This window comes from Leptonychotes weddellii, chromosome 1, assembly GCF_054177405.1.
Source record: "Leptonychotes weddellii isolate Sample4059 chromosome 1, ASM5417740v2, whole genome shotgun sequence".
In the NCBI taxonomy this organism is placed as follows: domain Eukaryota; kingdom Metazoa; phylum Chordata; class Mammalia; order Carnivora; family Phocidae; genus Leptonychotes; species Leptonychotes weddellii.
In genome coordinates this window covers 36,327,180-36,347,152 of record NC_138369.1, presented here as the reverse complement: position 1 = coordinate 36,347,152, position 19,973 = coordinate 36,327,180, and the positions used below count along the sequence as shown (strand labels likewise).

The window sequence follows — 19,973 nt, the reverse complement described above, 5'->3', positions numbered from 1 at the left end:
GTTTTGGTAGTTTATACATCTCTAGGAATGCATGCATTTCTTCCAGATTGTCTAATTTGTTGGCATATATTTGCCTCATTCATTCAGGATTTTATTTATTTGGGTCCTTTCTCTTTTCTTTTTGATAAGTCTGGCCAGGGGTTTATCAATCTTATTAATTCTTTCAAAGAACCAACTCCTAGTTTCGTTGATCTGTTCTACTGTCTTTTGGTTTCTATTTCATTCATTTCTGCTTTAATCTTTATTATTTCTCTCCTGCTGGGTTTAGGCTTTTTTGGTTATTCTTTCTCCAGCTCCTCTAGGTGTAAGGTTAGGTTGTGTATTTGAGACCTTTTTTGTTTCTTGAGAAAGGTTTTATTGCTCTATACTTCCCTCTTAGGACCACCTTTGTTGCAACCCACAGTTTTGAATAGTTGTGTTTTCATTTTCACTTGTTTTCATGAATTTTTTAAATTCTTCTTTAATTTCCTGGTTGACCCATTCATTCTTTAGTAGGATGCTCTTTAGCCTCCATGTTTTTGAGTTCTTTCCAACTTTCATCTTGTGATTGAGTTCCAGTTTCAAAGCACTGTGGTCCAAAAATATTCAGGGAATGATCCCAATCTTTTGGTACTGGTTGAGACCTGATTTGTGACCCAGTATGTGATCTATTCTGGAGAATGTTCCATGTGCACTTGAGAAGAATGTGTGTTCTGTTGCTTTATGATGGAATGTTCTGAATATATCTATAAAGTCCATCTGGTCCAGTGTGGCATTCAAAGCCCTTGTTTCTTGTTGATCTTCTGCTTAGATGATCTGTCCATTGCAGTGAGTGGGGTGTTAAAGTCCCCTACTATTATTGTATTATTATCAATGTGTTTCTTTAATTCTGTTATTAATTGGCTTATATAATTGGTTGCTCCCATGTTAGGGGCATAAATATTTACAATTCTTAGATCTTCTTGTTGGATAGACAAGATTATGATATAGTGTCCATCCCTCATCTCTTTAATTATGATATAGTGTCTGTCCCTCATCTCTTTAATTATGATATAGTGTCTGTCTCTCATCTCTTATTACAGTCTTTGGTTTAAAATCTATTTTTTCTGATATAAGGATTGGCACCCCAGCTTTTTTTTTTTTTTAAAGATTTTATTTCTTTATTTGACAGAGAGAGAGAGACAGTGAGAGAGGGAACACAAGCAGGGGGAGAGGGAGAAGCAGGCTTCCCGCTGAGCAGGGAGCCCAATGCGGGGCTCAATCCTAGGACGCTGGGATCATGACCTGAGCCGAAGGCAGACGCTTAACCGCTTAACCGACTGAGCCACCCAGGCGCCCCACCCCAGCTTTCTTTTGATGTCCATTAGCATGATAAATGGTTTTCCATCCCCTACTTTAAATCTGGGGGTTTCTTTGGGTATAAAATGAGTCTCTTGCAGACAGCATATCAATGGGTCTTGCATTTTATCCAGTCTGATACCCTGTGTCTTTTGATTAGGGCATTTAGCCTGTTTACATTTAGAGTACCTATTGAAAGATATGAATTTAGTGTCATTGTATTACCTGTACTGTCACTGTTTCTGAATATTGTCTCTGTTCCTTTCTGCCCTTTGTTACTTTTGGGCTGTCTCTTTGCTTAAAGGATCCCTTTTAATATTTCTTGTAGGGCTGGTTTGGTGATCAAAATTCTTTTAGTTTCTGTTTGTCCTGGAAGCTTTTTAATCTCTCCTTCTATTTTGAATAACATCCTAGCTGGATAAAGTATTCTTGAGTGCATATTTTTCTCATTTAGCACCCTGAATGATCAGACAGGTGAGGAGAACAGAGCCATACACTAGATTCTGGGTGTATTTTGGTTTGTTAGAAGAAACTGCACCCCAAAATTGTAAAGAAAGATAAAGTATGTATTTACAAAAACAAAACTAAATACAATGAAAGGATAGAATGTAAATTTAAAAAATGAAAATTAAAAAAGATTTTAAAAAAGGAGTAGATAAAATAAGAAATTGGTTGAAAAAGGAAAGAGAAAAAAAAATAAAATTGAAAGATTAAAGAATTGTGGGGGGAAACCCCATGAATTTTTTTTTTTTTAAGCTTTTATTTATTTATCAGAGAGAGAGAGTACAAGCAGAGGGAGTGGCGGGCAGAGTGAGAAGCAGGCTCCCCGCTGAGCCAGGAGCCCGATGCAGGACTCGATCCCAGGACTCTGGGATCATGACCCGAGCTGAAGGCAGATGCTTAACCGACTGAGCCACCCAGGTGTCCCAAAACCCCATGAATTCTATACGCTGTATTCCCCTAGCACTGGAGTTTTGCAGTTCTCAATGATTGGTAATCTTGGTCTTGGCTGGATCTTCTTGCATCTTCTGGGGAGGGGCCTGTTGCATTGATTCTCAAGTGTCTTTGCCCCAGGCTGAATTGCACCGCCCTTGCCAGGGGACCAAGCTAAGTAATCTGCTGATTTTTTTTTTTTTTTTACAATTTTTATTTATTTATTTGAGAGAGAAAGTATAAGCTGGAGAGAGAGGCAGAGGGAGAGGGAGAAACAGACTCCCCACTGAGCAGGGAGTCCGATGTGGGACTCGATCTCAGGACCCCGGGATCATGACCTGAGCCGAAGGCAGATGCTTAACCAACTGAGCCACCCAGGCACCCTCTGCTGGATTGTTCTATGTGACTTTTGTTCCCTGAAAGATTTCATGAAGCTGTAGAGGATGAGAATGAAAATGGCAGCCTCCCAATCTCCAGCCCTGGAGCCAAGATCTCAGGGCCCCATTCCTCATTGCACCCTCAGGGAAAAGCAGTCAATCACTCCTGTCTCCCTGGTCTCCTGCTTTACTCCGTGCTCGTGCTCACCCAGCTTGTGACTGAGCATTTGTATCTCAGGCATGGGACCACTTTTTAAGTCTCCAAACCCTGCAGACTCCTGCAACATGCACCCATGCCCCATCTCCAGGGTGAGGAACGGGGAGGGGGGGTCTTGCCATTTCTGCTGCTTGCTGGGCCCCTGCTCAGAGAGCAGTCGACCTGACCATATTGGGGTTGGCAGTTTATGGCAACCCCGAGCTGAGAGCCCACTTCTGGGCTCTCTGATTGTAGACAGCTTCCCCACTCTGATGCCTGGGAGCTCTGCCACACTCAAGCTACCCCGGTCTTCCTGTGACCCTAGGATCCTGAGACCACACTGTCCCATCTACGGTCCTGCCCCTGTTTCACTGCCTGAGCGCCTTTCAGGCAGGGACATCCCTCACTGGAGCAGACTAAAAGTTCTGATTTGGTGCTTCATTGCTCTATCACTTTCCAGTGGCTGGTTTACGGAGGTTCCCTCTCCCCCGCCGTTTATCCTCCCATATATTACCTCGGATTCCCTTCTCTGCACCTCCTACCTTGCAGAAAGTGGTTGCTTTTCTATTTGTAGAGTTGCAGCTATTCTTTTCTTAGATCTCTGGTTGTGTTCGCAGGTGTTCAAAATGATTTGATAGCTATGTAGCAGAATTCTTAGGACCAGACAAAACTAAGGTCTACTACTCCTCCACCATCTTGGACTCTCTCAAATTTATATTTAATTCCAAGTATTTAGGTTTTTTTAAAAATGTCACCTCAACTTTTATCTGAAGAGATTATGCACTGGCATCTTTCATATATGTATAAAATGCTTTACATTTAAAACAGTAACCAAGGCTGCTGTTCTTCTGTTTTATTTATAACTTCGAGAATGCAAAGAGACAAAAATCCCATTTACATTATAATTTGAGAAAAATTATATATGGATCATAAAGGAAAATACTCCTATCCCACCCATCCCCTCCCCCCCAAAAAAATGTTGAATTAGAGTAATGGCTTTATTCTGCTTTCTCTGATCTCACCTGACTCATCTGTAAAAATGGGAATTGGGAAAAAAAATTATCATTATGTGGCTCAGAAAATTTCCCCAAATGAAAAATAACTTATATTGGTAATTAAAAATATTTTCAAATGTACCATTGCATTGACACATACTTTCTTGATAAAATGAATTATTCTAATCAAATGTGGAAAAATTATTTATAAAAATCAGAACATTGTTTAACTACAAAAACTGAATTCTGCACATTTATACAAAGTTGGGAGATACTGAACCATACAGCGATTTCTAAGATGAAAAATTAGAAGATAATATTAATACCTTATTCTCTGAATTTTCATTTTCCTTCTCTCTCTTTTTTTTTTTTTTAAGATTTTATTTATTTGAGAGAAAGAAAGAAATCACGATCACAGGGAGAGGCGGGGGGAGAAGCAGACATCTTGCTGAGTAGGGAAGCCGACAAGGGGCTTGATCCCAGGACCCTGAGATCATGAGCTGAGCCGAAAGCAGACGCTTAATCAACTGGGCCACCCAGCTCCCTGCTTCTCTCTTCTTGAAAAACTTTGATAATAGTCCTCTCAATTCATTATTTATAGTTATATGTCACTCTTTACCTGCAATCTATTACTTAATACTCTGTCCCAATAATATTCAATGCTGACTTCTTTAAGGGCATTTCATGTATTTGTTTAATGATCCTGTCTTCTATTTGTTAGGAGAAATGCTTTCAAAACCATAGTACTTTTAGGAGACCATATTTCCCGATTCATACATCAAGCTATAGTGTCATAGAAAATAAAAACACTAGATAGCCCAATAAGTGACCACAGACTCAATTTCAATTAATCTCCGGATTTAGGCTAGTGAGCCCAATGGTCTCTAACTGTCATAGTAAAATAGCCTGCAGACACTAATTGTTCAATAGTGATGATCTGACTTTGGAATTTTAATGGTTTTAACTAAATGGTCTTGAAGAGAGAAATTCTCTCTCATAAAAGGATGCCACATTGAACCCCTGGCTTAAAATAAGGCTATAAATAAGAGACATAACATTAATGACACCAACAGTTTCCAGAATATGGAATGGTTAATTCTACGTCTGACCTATTCTCCTGCAGGGATTAGCTTCAATTTACCTGAGACTTATATGTTAAGAGGCTGTTACATAAAAGTCATTGGAAGTTAAAATGTGACTCCTTGCAAGTAAGACTCCATTAGTTAATGATGATAGCCCCAAAATAGCTTTCATATTAAAAAGGGAATGTCAGTCATAATTTCACTGTCAGAATGCAAAAGGGCATACTGTTTAGTAATTATGTTTTGTAACAGTAAGGTAGCAATAAAATTATATTCCCATTTATCTTTCTTCAAAGAAAATGAATTTAATGTCGCATACCAGACCTCAAAGATAAAAGCAATTATTGGAACTTAGGATGGAAATGATAGTAAGACAAGAACAAAATAACACTAAAATATTTTGAGGTCTAGTCACATAAAGCTGATGTCTGATTGCTTATGTTAATGACATTAACTCAGATCCAAAAAAGAATCAATGAATTTTCATATATTTAATCCTAGCTCATCCTCAGAAAGAAGAAAACCATCTCTGACATCTAACTCAAAAGAAAACAGATGTCATATACAATTGACCCTTCCTGACTGCCTTAGCTTGTCCAGCATGATAGCGTGATAAGGATTAAGAACACACTGGTTCTGAGACAGAACAGAAACATGGACAGGCATGCATACTGCACAGACCTAGTTCTAATACAACAATAAGGAAATAAAGCTCTTTGTTTCTCCGAAATAATAGCCTGTAATATACATACATCACTCATATTATAAAATGACCTCAAAGATCCCGCTCATGTTTTTATTTTCTTTTATTTTTTTTTAAAGATCTTATTTATTTATTTGTCAGAGAGAGAGAGAGCACAAGCAGGTGGAGCTGCAGAGGGAGAGAGAGAAGCAGGCTCCCTGCCAACCAGGGAGCCCGATGCGGGGCTCGATCCCAGGACGCTGGGATCATGACCTGAGCCGAAGGCAGACCCTTAACTGACTGAGCCACCCAGGCGTCCCCCCCTCTGATGTTTTTAAAATAGCTCTGCTGTGGTAAATCTAGAAACAATTTACTCCCTTAACTTAAATTCATCTTCTGCTTTAAGAAACGGAAAAGAGAGTTGGCTTATCTTTTGCCCCTTCTACCTGTCTATTCCAAGTACATGCAAAGATACTAGCGCCCACGGGTCAGCTAACAGAAGACAGTGATATGTAGTGCATAAGAACATGAAAAATAGTGTCAGAATGGCGTAAGTTCAAAGCCATCACTTACTACCATGTGGCCTTGGGCAGTTTATCCAACCTCTCTTACTCATCTCTACAAATGAATAGAAGAGTTTCAGCCCTATAACGCACTTAGGAGGGTTAAGTGAGGTAATGTATGTTTAGCACAGAATAAGAAAGGAAATTTACTAGTAGTAGTGACAGCGATGATAATTTTGTTGTTACTAATAAATAAGTAGAATATAGCCTCCGGTAATAATATTCTGATCCAAAGAGTATGGTTAATCTGTACGGCTTCTACTATAGTTACAAAATCCAACGACTTAAAAAAATAAAACCCTGTTCACTAAAGTACTTAGTGGTGAAATGATATTGATTTAAAATACTCTAAAACTTTTTTTAAGGTGGGGGATGGGGTAGATTGATGACAAAAAGTCTTCAGTTCTTCTCCCCTCCCTGTCTCCACGTGCGTTGCCTCTAACTTTACAGGTTCTCCCACCAAGAAGCTATTTCCTCACTTCTTGAACCTGGCTGGCCTTTGATCAATAGAATGAGCTCTGAGCTTAGGCCTCAAGAATTGCACATTCTTGCTCTCTGTCTCTCTGTCTCTTTCTAGAACCCTGCTCAGTCTGCACTCAGCAAGCCTGCTGAAAGATGAGAGACATTACTCCATTACCCTCTGTAATCCTGGCCAACAGGCAAGCAGCCACCAAATGGCAAAGGGCAGCCACCCTAGATGAGCCAGTCCCAGGTGACCTGCCAGCTGAACACAGCTTCAAGAGCCAGCCCAGTCAGTGTCAGTCCAGACTGGTTAAGATCAGCAGAACTATCTGGCAAGTGTCAGGATATGCCACCTCCAAACACGGAGCTTTGGCATATGGGATATTTTAAGCTGAAGAAATTTTAGAAATGGAAGGTGCAAGGACTCTGACCTTCCCCTGAAGTAGGTCTAAAACCCTCCTGTGAAAGATGCGCTCCTTCCTTCTACCCTTCTAGGTGATGTGCTCCCTATACCTGGAAGAAAAGGAACATTCTTATCTCTGAAGATGGAGGGACACTGAGATGAATCTGAATGAGCAGGTCTGGCTACAGTTTCCACAGCTGACTACACTTAGCCCAGACTCCTTTTGTTCTATCACATTTTCCACAACTTTCTGCTCTTCATAAAATCTAGCATAAAATTGCTTCTTCAGGTCCTCATTTCCTTCTGAAGACTTCTGTGTCACATAAACTTACATTAAATAAATTTATATGCTTTCCTCTTGTTATTCTGTCTTTTGCTATAGAGACCCAGCCAAGAACCTAGAAGGGTAGAAGGAAAAAATATATTTTTCCTTCTCTATGTACCCAAAGACAGTATAGGTAGGAACAACAGTAAATGTTTCTTGTGTTAAATCAATCTGCTTCAGCATGGCTTGTAAAGCAGAAATAGCTAAGTGATATGGGGAGAGAAGAATACAAGAATTCCTACCATACTGATAATTGTGAAAGCTGTGTAATAGATACATAGGGAGGTTCTTTATACTATGGTCTCTATTTTCTGGTATGTTTTAACATTTCCATAACAAAGACATTTATGATGTAGCCATTCAGTCTGTTGAAATCAGAAATAAGCCTAAAATATTCCAGTGCAACAAGGAGATTCCTTTAGCAAAAGGAGAACAACCTCTACTGGCATATTTTTAATACAAAAACAGAAAAGAGCCGGAAAGTCTCTCTTAAGGCTACCATGATATCAGACCTCTTCTGTTTGAACTACATTCAGAAAAGTTGAGGTCCCTTTGAATGTAAGTGTATGTGTTCTGCATATCCAGCGCAAGTCCATAATTAAACACAATACCTGTTCCTTATTGCTTTATGTGTTTGGAATGTCATGGTCCAACTAAAGGAAATATGAGCCCAACTTATAGTAATTATTTAAATTTGGGTGGCTATTAGTACATCCTCTGGATATCATGCTTTGCTTCTTAATTCACTGATTTTATACACTGTTTCCATTAGATTCTGTTAAATTCCATTAATAAAGTATAGAAAGGGAAAAAGGAAGAAAATATGGTAAGAATACACAGTCACTTTGGACTATTACTTATATTTATGTGTATATGCCATGTCTCTAAACTGAACAGAAAGCACAAATTACTTTAAAGTTAAGTGTAAAGGTCTCCAGCTATTGTTAATATATTCTGAATAATGATCAATCCTAATAACCACTTGTTTTTTACACTTGACAGTAATGGTGTCATGTTTACTAAAAACCTTTGACACTATGGTTTTCTAATGGTCCCACTGTATTATAAATCTTTTTTTTTCCTTCAAGCAAATAATATGCCACAAATTTATACTCCTGAATTCCAAAATAAAGAGATTCCTACTTTACTATAAAAAGAATAAAATCTGATAGTGTAGTGAATGGACCAAAAGCAGCTTAAAAAGGTAGATAGTTTGGGATAGTAAATTTCACCTTGCTGATATTTTTCACATCCTTCGCATCTTCTGTCAATAATTATTCACAAACATGTTCAAGTCAAATTTCTCAAGAGAAAACATAACAACGCAAGTCCAAAGGAAAAAAAAAAGCAACTCTTAGGATCACTATTTTTAAAACTCTAATTTCTATGGTAGCAGCTTACACAAATAGTCATGTCAGCGACAGTCCATCTGCCATTTCTAAAGAAGGCATAGAATGTAAACAGCCCCCCAAAAAGTGCTGTGTTGACATTCCTGTTCACTAAGAAACAGCATGAGTTGTTTCAGCCACTATGAATTCTAGAGATCAGAATTAACTTCACACATGCTAAATCATTAAACAACATTTTTCTACTTGGAAAGCTTGAAATAGATCAGCAACTTTTATTATAGTCAGCAGGAAAGGATATATTATGACACTGACATCCAAATTGTAGTTTTAAAAATAACTCAATGGATTTGTGTAATAGTCTGGGATGGTGCTATAACCTGGAATTGTTTAAATTTTATTTTCTCTTCACACTAAAAGGACTTAAGAATCGCTGAGCTGCAACAAGCAAGTGTCTTATATAAGGGCCATTTGACATTTTCATGATGGGATAGATGTCACCTTCACTTCCCTCTGACCTCAGCTGTCCCTTTATAAAACTCCTTTTCATGCAACTGTCAGGCTAGGGTAAACTATTCTCTTGATTCAGGAATTAGGTCTTCTGGGGAGGAAGTCCAGCACATTTCCATAAGCCTGAAGTGTGATCTGAATCACTCAACACCTTGAAACTGCAAAAGGATAAACAAAGAAATTCAAAGGCTTTTGTTCAATCATCTGCTTGGCTAATACCACAAATCAATTTATAAGTGTCATAATCACAGTAATCCTGAAATAACTGTTAATGGCTTTTCTGCTCTGAAAACAAAGGAAATATTGTACATTAAGGCCATATCCATTAAAACTCTGTTTCATGTCACTGAAGTGACAAGACAAAAGAACTGCTTAGAGTGTTAATTCATCCTCCCTGAAGAAGATCAAAGAAATGTAGATTTGTATTATAAGCAAATTGATTTTATTGGAAAAATGTCAGCTTTAATTAATAATTATATGGGATAAATTAATATTATTAATAATACCATTTATTTAACTAAATAGCACAATATAATGTGGTTGAGCTCTGACAGGAATATAACTGAATATAATCAATATTTTCGTGTGTTTGTTTTGCCTTCATTTACCTATGCATCCTAAATCCTTACTAAGTAGCACGGTGCAATGACATCTAATTTGAATTCTTTCATAATGGAGCGAAAGAAAGAAAAAAAAAAAAACATCAAAATTCAAGATCATTTGACTTGCAGGGATGGAGAAAATGATCTCACATCCCAACATATAAGTCAAATTTTGAATCATTTCTCACAACACACCTTATATGCCAGTGATGGTCACCCAGGGAATTTTTTAAAAATTGAGGAATAACACAGATGTAAAGACGTAAAAATACACAAAATTTAGGTGTACAGCTCAGTGAATTTTTGTGTGTATATATATTTATATGTATATATATATATAAATATATATATATATATATATATAAATATATATATATATATATAAATCTGTTTAACCACTTCTTGAACCTTTTATGGAGTTTTGGTCACAAAAACATTCCACCAGTCTCATTCCTAGAGGACTCCAGATGACTAGTTCGTACGAAAGCAAAACTTGTTTGCATTCCCCCAAACTACTGGATCCCAACCAGGGTGACATCTCTCCCCACAGCTGATGTTTGGATTATGTGGGGACAGTGTGGGTTGTCTTAATGTCTGGGGACTGCTACTGGCATTTAGTATGCAGGAATGCAGGAACCATAGACCCTAAATGACCTATAGTGCTCAGCACAGCCCCGCACCTGCACAGTTGAGAAGTGCCCTACTTGAAGTCTCCAGGTCTCCACTGTGAGCTAGACTGATGTTTATCATGCTCAGTGAAAGGAAGGTTGTGTCATCAATAAACCAGAGATAGGCTATACACTACTACATGCAGCTTTGAAACTTCTTCAATGCATGCTAACATATAAAGGCAGAGAAATTTACTTCACCTAATTCCGGGTTTCACAAACTTATTTGACTATGAAAATCTCTGTGTGTGTGTGTGTGTGTACTTTTTACCAAAATTCACATGTGGAAGAAACCGCTTTATGAGTCATCATCAACAAATAATAACTGAAATACCAATAATAATAGCTATCAGCCTTTAACCTTTATTGAGCAATTTCTACGTGCCCTAAATTGCTTTTCCATTTGAACAACTTGTTTAGTTCTCACATCTTCATGATGTAGATATAATAATATCATAACAGTAACATCCACTTAAATATAGGGAAACTGAAACACAAAATGCCCAAAGTCTTCCAAATAAAATGTTGAGTTGAACTTCAATGGAATGGAACTCAATCTAGAAACAATGGAAGCTGTTTCTGGAACCACTGTTCTTAATTATTATAACTACAACTATTTGGGAAAAAAAATAATCTTCAAGATTTAAAGATATTTATGACTATCAGAATAAAACTGTAACACATCAAATTAGTCAAAAAAGAAATTTATGAAGCAACTATGGAAAATTTCCTACTGATGAATTCCATCAGATTTTAACTAGTATTTCCCAGGAAAATGGGTTAAAAATGGAACATTATAGTCAGGGGAAAAAAATAGCTGCAACTAGATAATCTAAAACTTTACCATTCAAAATTGTCTCAACCAAGAAGGTCCCATCACTTCTAATCTGAATGAAAGCATTCATGGATTATATTCTCATCTAAAATTATCAAACAACAAACCTCCTATAATTTAAGAACTGCAATACATGGGGGTAAGAGACTATAAGAGATTTTTGAACTATAACCAAAGATTAACTCCAGGAAATGAGTTCTTAAGTTAAAGAAATCATCCTCTTAGATCCTTTTTCTTTTTCCAGCTCCCAGCCCCACTTCACAATACCTATAATTACAGAAGATTGTCAACAGCTTTTAACAAATAAGCTATTGATATCCAGCTGGCAATTAGATCAAAGCTCAATTTGTAGAATTTCTTTTCTCATTCTCTACTTTTCTCCTGTCATTAAATACTATTCCCTCTATTTACTTCCTCTTTATTTATTCCTTATATATTTCAAATTGGCTCAGTATCAAGAAAAAAATTTCAAAAAAGAAATGGAGTACTTCCAGATAAATTAAAAGCTCTTTTCTTTATTCCTTATTAACAGACCAAAAACACAAACACGTGAAAATAGGTTTCAATGAGTCTGGAAATCAATGATAAAAATCAACCATAAGCAAGAAATTTGGAATTTTTTTTTTAAAGATTTTATTTATTTATTTGAGACAGACAGAATGAGAGACAGAGAGCATGAGAGGGAGGAGGGTCAGAGGGAGAAGCAGACTCCCGGCCGAGCAGGGAGCCCGATGCGGGACTCGATCCCGGGACTCCAGGATCATGACCTGAGCCGAAGGCAGTCGCTTAACCAACTGAGCCACCCAGGCTCCCTGGAATTTTTTTTAAAAAAGCATAATGAATTATATATAATGTTTGATTACAACTAACAATTACATTTAAAAAATAGAAAACTGATTTTTAAAATATACCTCAGTTTTGGATGATTTTAATGGGGTTTTCCACTTTCCTCTATTAATCAAATGCTTTTAATGAGCACACAATAATTATAGCACTAAAACGAGGGCTAAAGGGTTGTTTTTGCACCTGCCTTGTACACATATTTGTAAGAGACTGTCCACTTCCTGAGGCAGGATCCAGATCCTACTTACCTTTATTGTGCCTCCCTAAAATACAGGAGACACTTGTTAAATTTTTCTGAATAAATGAATTTCATACATATGCCCACAAAAGAATATACTCAGCATACTAAATGTAGAATGTCAATAAAACCTTAAATACCATTTTTCCCCTTGTTCACCCAAAGACAACTCAGAAATTAAATTTTCTGCATTACTTATTAAAGGAAATGTGGGTCTGAATATGTAAAACATTGATCTGAATATTGCTAGGCTTGTTGCAATAATAAACGATAACAGAAATAGAACTTTCAATAAATCTCATTAATTTTATCAGTGTCTACTTGAAGCCAACTATATTCATAGGTTTTAATGGTTCTGACCAGTGCCAACAGAAGCAAAGCATTACATTTTCTAAAATTTACTTAAAATACTTATATCATACACTGTGTGAGTTATGTAGGTGTGACTGAATTTTATTCCACCCTATAGTGAGGTTGGGTAATATTTGTAAGGTTTTTTTTTTTTTTTTCAAAGATTTTATTTATTTATTTGAGACAGAATGAGAGACAGAGAGCATGAGAGGGAGGAGGGTCAGAGGGAGAAGCAGACTCCCTGCTGAGCAGGGAGCCCGATGCGGGACTTGATCCCGGGACTCCAGGATCATGACCTGAGCCGAAGGCAGTCGCTTAACCAACTGAGCCACCCAGGCGCCCAATATTTGTAAGGTTTTAATCAAGACTTTGTTAAACTTCTAATCAAATATAGCAGAAATGGCTACTGAAGAACTTGAGGTAATCTTTATGATTCAAAATATCAGGTGGCTTGTTAATGTTAGAAGAATGTTTCACAATAAAAACAGCGGTATTCAGGATATAGGTGGATTCACTAAAAATATATGTCCAGACACAAACACCCTTTCATGAATAGGGTATAATAATCAAGCAAGCCCTATACCTACAGACACTCTGATTGCATTCCAGGCTTACGATTCCACTCACTCATGCAATGAGAGTTTTTTTCCTGACTCCAGTTGGAAGGATAGGTGAATCCTACAGCTAGAACATCACATCTGCCACTAGGGAAGCTTTCGTACAGAGTTCTATCACAGTTCCTCAAAGTTTTAACATCTGGGACTCCCCTGAGCGAAAAGAACAGAGGGTATAACTACGTGTGTACTGTCTGCATGTGTGTGCACCTACATATGTAGATTTGATAGCTACCAAATTTTTGTTCATCTGGGGAATGTCAGCCTAACACTGCCCTTGTCATGTAACACCCGGTAGCCTAAAATAGTCATCTTCCTCTGAGTCTTGGAAAGTACCAATATCTACGAAAAGAACCTAATGATGGAAAAATGAACAAATTAGATTAGGTCAGGATGCAAGAAACATCAAGAAATCACCACATGCTATAAACCTCCTATTGGAGGCATTGTCTCAAAAAAGATACTGTTATAAATTTGAAAAAGTTAAACACCATTAACCTTAAATCTAAGGTCACTGGGGCCCCTGGGGGGCTTAGTCCTTAAGTGTCTGACTCTTGATTTTGGCTCAGGTCATGATCTTAGCGTGCTGAGATTGAGCCCGGCGATGGGCTCCACGCTTAGCTCAGGGAATTCGTTCTCTCCCTCTCCCTCTGCCCCTCCCCAACTCCACAGGTGTGCGTGCATGCAAGCTCTCTCTCACTCTCTCAGAAAACAAAACAAAACAAAACAAAAACCTAAGGTCATTTTGCAGGCTTTAAAGAATGAATCAACAACTGGTACTTGATGGTACTTGAATATGGTCTTATTTTTCTTTAATCGTCAAAGGCACTTAAGGATCTTATCATGACTGGGAGGGCCACCATCATTAACAACTTCTAGTGAATATTAAACACATGACCTGGAGACGCTGATATATTCCTTCAGGGAGGACAAGGCTGTATTATGAAGATAACCAGTTCATAGCTTGGGGTATCTCATTTTTGATTTTCTGTCCTTATACTATTTTACAACCATTTACTATTTTTTCAGCTCTTCTGTTTCATCCCCACATTTTCTTTTCCATTCTCCGAGGCAAAATCCAAAGCAATTTATCAGTTAAAAATGCTAAAGGCCGTATACTAAATTTCAGACTTTTTTTTCCCCTTGAAATTTGGAGTTCATAAAAATATCTCAACTTACGGGTGGAACATAATGAAGGAAATCACCTGTAATCAATGAGATATAGGGCATATTAAATAACATTTACACATAATCTCAGTCTAGGTGTTGTCCAAGTGGTATGTCTTTACTCAGATTCATAAAAAAGGCATAAAGCAGTTTTGTTACAAACAGTCTAATAGATGCATGAATACCGAGGTATGTTAGAAATTTTAAGCTTGCCATTATACAAATCCTAAAAAGCAATCCTATTCTTTTAATTTTTTAAAAGATTTTATTCATTTATTTGTCAGAGAGAGAGAGAGCGAAAGCACAAGCAGGGGAAGCAGCAGGCAGAGGGAGAGGGAGAAGCAGGCTCCCCGCTGAACAAGGAACCCAAAGTGGGACTTGATCCCGGGACCTTGGGATCATGACCTGAGCCGAAGGCAGACACTTAACCGAGCAGACACTTAACTGACTGAGCCACCCAGGTGTCCCAACAATCCTATTCTTTTAAAGTCATAAAATACAAAGTGATATTTCTAGGTAGTAAAGAGAAATCTATAAATAGCTTATAATTTCCTTTAGCTCATCATCACTCTGATGATGGCATTAGAGCTGACAAAGTTGATTGACCATCCCTTGTACTTTTATGAGATGAATTAATGTAGAATCCTGGACCAATGACCTAGATCCCTACACCATTCATATCTTGTACTGGTTTTCCACGAATAAGAAATAAGAACAAGATCAGCTTTATGTGTCGTTCTGAACTGACAGCCTTCTTTTATTTGTATGATAACCAGTTAGATACAATTTTCCAGGGTAAAATTATACAGCTTACCTAAATTCATATGTTAACAATATAAAATAGGCCTATGACTTTTGATTCCAATACTTATTTTTTTAAATTGTACTAAGTTTTTATCACATGCGATTTTAAATTAGTTTCTATTTATTTTATAATAAAAATACATCCCTATAAAAGTCCAAAAGAAAATAATGAAACTTATTACTATATAAAACATTAAATATAATAATTAGCTTGTTAATTAATAACAATAATTAGATTAAAGATTACACATTTCCCCTCTTCCTTCCCACTCCTGAATAACTTTTCTACAGAAACTTTTCTATAGAAATATATATGAGACATAATACCATATATAATTTATCCTTTGTTACATAAATGCTATCATATATCTATGATATTCTGTTAAGTAAAAAAGGCAAGTTATAAAGTGTTATTCACTGAACTAACTTGTAAGGGTCATGGGGCTCTTCCTGGGAAAGTCAGAAGTTATTAGTTATTCTAATTTCAGTTGAGGAAAATAATAATTGAAGGAAAACTGAAAGATTTCAAACTTACCTGGCTATAAATTTATAATTAGGATAGAGATCACTGCCAGTGTTATGAATGCTCTTAAGTTTAACATTTCACCATTAATTCATTTATTGTGTTTTTTGGTTTTTTTTAAAGGACCAAAATGGAGTCACTTGTTCTAAGCCTCACATCAACAAAATAAGACTTAATACCTAACAAAGCTCTCCCAGGAGTGTAATTCAACCTCTCCCAGGAGTGTAATCTTAAAGCAGTTAGTTTGGAATTTCCTGCTCAGCAGTAGTGAGGAAATCAGCCTGATAGACCCAATCTATCCCACATAGATGAAGTAAATCCACTTTTTCCTTGTTTCTGCGCTCTTCTGCCTGTAAGTCTCCCATTTTGTATGGCATTTCAGAGTGCCTGTCGGTTTGCTGGATGGGATGCTGCCCAATTCATGAATGATTATATAAAGCCAGTTTGATCTTTAAATTTTACTCAACTGAATTCTGTTTTCTTAACAATTAGTTGTCCCTGAGTACAGAGAACATTCACTCTAGAACAATTTTCTTTCACATTATATTTTGCAATTCCGAAGACACTACTATATTCATTGATATATCCCAAGTCACTAACCACTGACAGTGACAAAAAAAGGTGTTAGGTAAGTGGATCAAACTTCATGTGAACTAAAAGTGACTTTTTAGCCACTTGGTACTTCTTCCTTGTTCTAGAGGTCTTTCCCTTGAATGAGAGGACTCAAACTATAATTCTTTGCTACTAACATATCATTAATAAATGACAGCTGTAGAAATAGTCTGTTTTCATAAATATTGTGGTTTGTCACGCAATTTGAATTCAATATAGCCAACAGAGTCAAAAAGGAAGTAAAATGTATCCATGATCAGGTATAATTACAGTGTAATTTATTATAGAATAATTGATAAATAAAAAACTGTCACCCAGTCACCCAAAGGGACTTCTTTTTGGAAGAAGAGCTCCAGGCAGGAAGGCAATTTCCATAAAGTAAAAGCACAACAATGACAACTATTATATGGCAATGAAGCATTTCTTTAGAAGAAATTATTTTCACAGCAAGAATTCTGCATTTTGCTCCTTACACTTTTAACTAGACAATGCTGAGTCTCAGCAAAGTGCTATATAATTGCAGAAGAATCTCTTCTGAGCAACCAAAAATCACCTCCGTTAAGTGCTGAGTCCTTCAGTGGAGGATAATGGTACTCAAAAGAATAACTGCTGGCTCTAACAAGTCACTTCTGCTTGTTTATCAGATTAGAATTGTCAGTAAGAGGTTGGCTATGAATTCTCTTAAGCAGGAAAAATAGTGGTTTTTTGCATTCTCCTGATTTTTTTTTTTTTTAATACGGCTGGAACAATCTAGTTTCTCCAGAGATGGGTCATCTGCCATCTTATGCATTAGGTGATACCAAAAAAAAAAGTGGTCTGCAGACTAAGCAAGCCAGGCCTATTTGTCCATGAAGAAAAAACTGTGCAGACAGCTTCATGAGGCTCAGCCCATTCCTAACACACATCCTCTGGGAAGATGATGATCTGCTTCCTCCTGTTTGTGATCTGGTTTGTGATCTGGTTCCTCAGCACTCCCTATCTGGGCTGTATTATCCAGGTATGAAAATTAATAAAGGGAAGCCCCACTAGAATGAAGTCAAGAGGTTTGGCAGGGGGAACTCTCATGTCCTATCACTTTTTGTCAATTGCAGACCCAACAGGAAGAGACAGATCTTGTACACTTGGATAGTACTTTATTATCTCAGCAGGAAGAAGGAAGGCTCCCCTCCTCTCCCCACAACAGCCCAGCCAATGAGAAACAGTCATAAATTAACCTATGAAAAACCACTATACCTCAAACTCCCAGTTTACTCCAATGGACATTTTGGTTATAACAGCCTTCCCAGCTCCCCCTTTCCTGTATAAAAGAGCCTTCCTTTCCTCTGTTCCTCAGACTACGGTTTTGCCATAGCTTGGCTGACCAGGAGGGCCATTCTCTGCTGTTCCTGAATAACCCCATCTTCTGCTGTTTCATTTTAAGCTTTTATTTTTAAGGTTAATAAAAGTAAAGAAGATCTAAGTTAATAATCTTTTAAAAACGAAAACCTTCAATGGCATTGTAAGGACCAAGGGCACATCTAAGATGGGCCACTTTGGAATGAAGATTATTTTGAGTTAAAAAGCAATCAAAACCCAGTAGATTCAGGAAAAGCTCTACCTCCCCCCTCAACTACCTAAAAATAATTTAGATAGAGGACCTACTCCAAGAAGAGAGCTATCACCATAGATAACTACGTTATGATATGAAGTTGGTATGGTAGACAGGGAAGAACCTAGCAAGGCCTGTTTGATCAAAGTCCCCTATGTCCCATTGTTTCTGAGTGGCCCACAAACATTTCTTTCCCAAACATTTACTCTTTTTCATCTTCCTGAGGATTGCATTCGTTCCTTTTGAGGTCCCAGACCCCTACCCCTTCCTAGTTTGGAATAATGTATATACCTCATTTTGCCCGACTTTGTTTGGAATTTCCACATTTGTGTGGATTCCCGGTACACACAAAATTAAATTGGACTTTGCCCTATTAATCTGTCTCATGTCAATTTGATTCTTAGTCCAGCTAGAAGGGCCTTAAAGGGAAAGGGCGATTTTTCCTCCTTGACAGCATCTCATTACTTTTAGGATACAGATCAAAAGCCTTATCATGTTCCACAAAGTCAAAATGGTCTTGGCCCTGCACACATCTCTCACTCATTCCCGCTTGCTCATAACTGCTCTCAAACTCTTTACTATCTCTTGCCACATGATTTCCCTCAATTTAGAGCACTCTTCACTTCCTTCACTTTTTGCTTAGACAACTTTTTATCTTTCAGGTCTCAACCTAGCTTTACTTTCTTAAAAAGCTTTCCAGTGTCACTGGGTTATGGTTATATTATTTGTTTTTTCCAAGTTTGGAACACTTGACCAACATCTCCCCATTTCCTCCATCCCCCACCCCTGGTAACCACCAATCTATTGTATCTCTGAGTTCAGGCTTTTTTCGGTTCCACATACCAGTGAGAATATACACACATAAGTTGGAACAGTATTTGTCTTTCTCTGTCTGACTTATTTCACTTAACATAATGCCATTGTGTATTATTTGTTTACCTGGCTGTGTCTCCTCCAAGACTGAAAACTCACAGGACCCAGGAATGTTCTCTATTTTTCCTCATATAGCATCTGGCACATGAAAAATTGTTTGGTAAATGTCAGCAGAATGGGTAAACTTGAAACTTACGCCAATTACACTATCCACTAAGACTTTACCTTTCTCATAATATTAAACCATGTTATAGCTTCACTATTGCCTTGATAATACTATCTTTTAAAATATTACCATCTATTGAGAGACTTATTATATGCCATGTACCATGTTCAGGGTTTCAGATTCATTATCTGTGGTATTGGTTTTGTGTTCCTCTCCTTAGACTATAATAATATTTGAGGGCAAGGGATGTTTTACTCATCTCTGTATCCTCATCACCAAGAAAGCAAGCAGAAAAAATATGGTTACGCGGCAGGTCTGCCATTCATTCTATCCCTTTACCAAGGCACCACCCCTCCTAGAATGTAAGGTAATGGCACTGACTGATGGGAGAGCCCTTATCTATAAATTGTTGACTGTCTAACTTTGCCTATGGCAAACAAACCTGGAATCTATGGCTTATGGGGCATGGTGTTTTGGAAAAAGCTATGCAATTATCTGAATGTAAAATTGAGATTTTTACAACCTATACTCCATTTGTGCAAATAATGAAAATGTCACATATCACTTACAGATCTCTGTAAAAGTGGGCCCAGCACATGCTCTGATGGGGCAAGAAAGAACCTGGAAGCTTCATTCACTGGAATTCAAGGACTTCTCCCTTAGGTAATCATAAGGCACAGGAAAAACAGGAAGAAGTTCTTAACCTCCAGTGAATGAAGTTCCCAAGTCTTTTCTTGCATTAGACCATGCATTGAGACCAGTTTTATACAGGGCATCCTGTGCCTCATGATTAAAATTTTAGTAAAGCTAGGTATTTGGTCAGATCCATACTTCAAAGGAGTCTGTAATAATCTGACCCATTGTATTATCTTAGCCTCTAATAGGTATCTCCCAAAAG

The 19,973-nt window shown here is 37.4% G+C and overlaps 1 protein-coding gene across 1 annotated transcript in view; it reads right to left on the bottom strand.

The window, feature by feature from the left end:
• Positions 1-18,580, bottom strand: part of CHL1 (cell adhesion molecule L1 like) — a 92,180-nt gene extending 73,600 nt beyond the window's left edge. The window contains exon 1 of the mRNA XM_081805844.1: positions 18,502-18,580. Coding sequence (XP_081661970.1) covers positions 18,502-18,580 — 79 coding nt within the window. The remainder of the gene's footprint in view (positions 1-18,501) is intronic.
• Between the last annotated feature and the right edge of the window lie 1,393 nt (positions 18,581-19,973).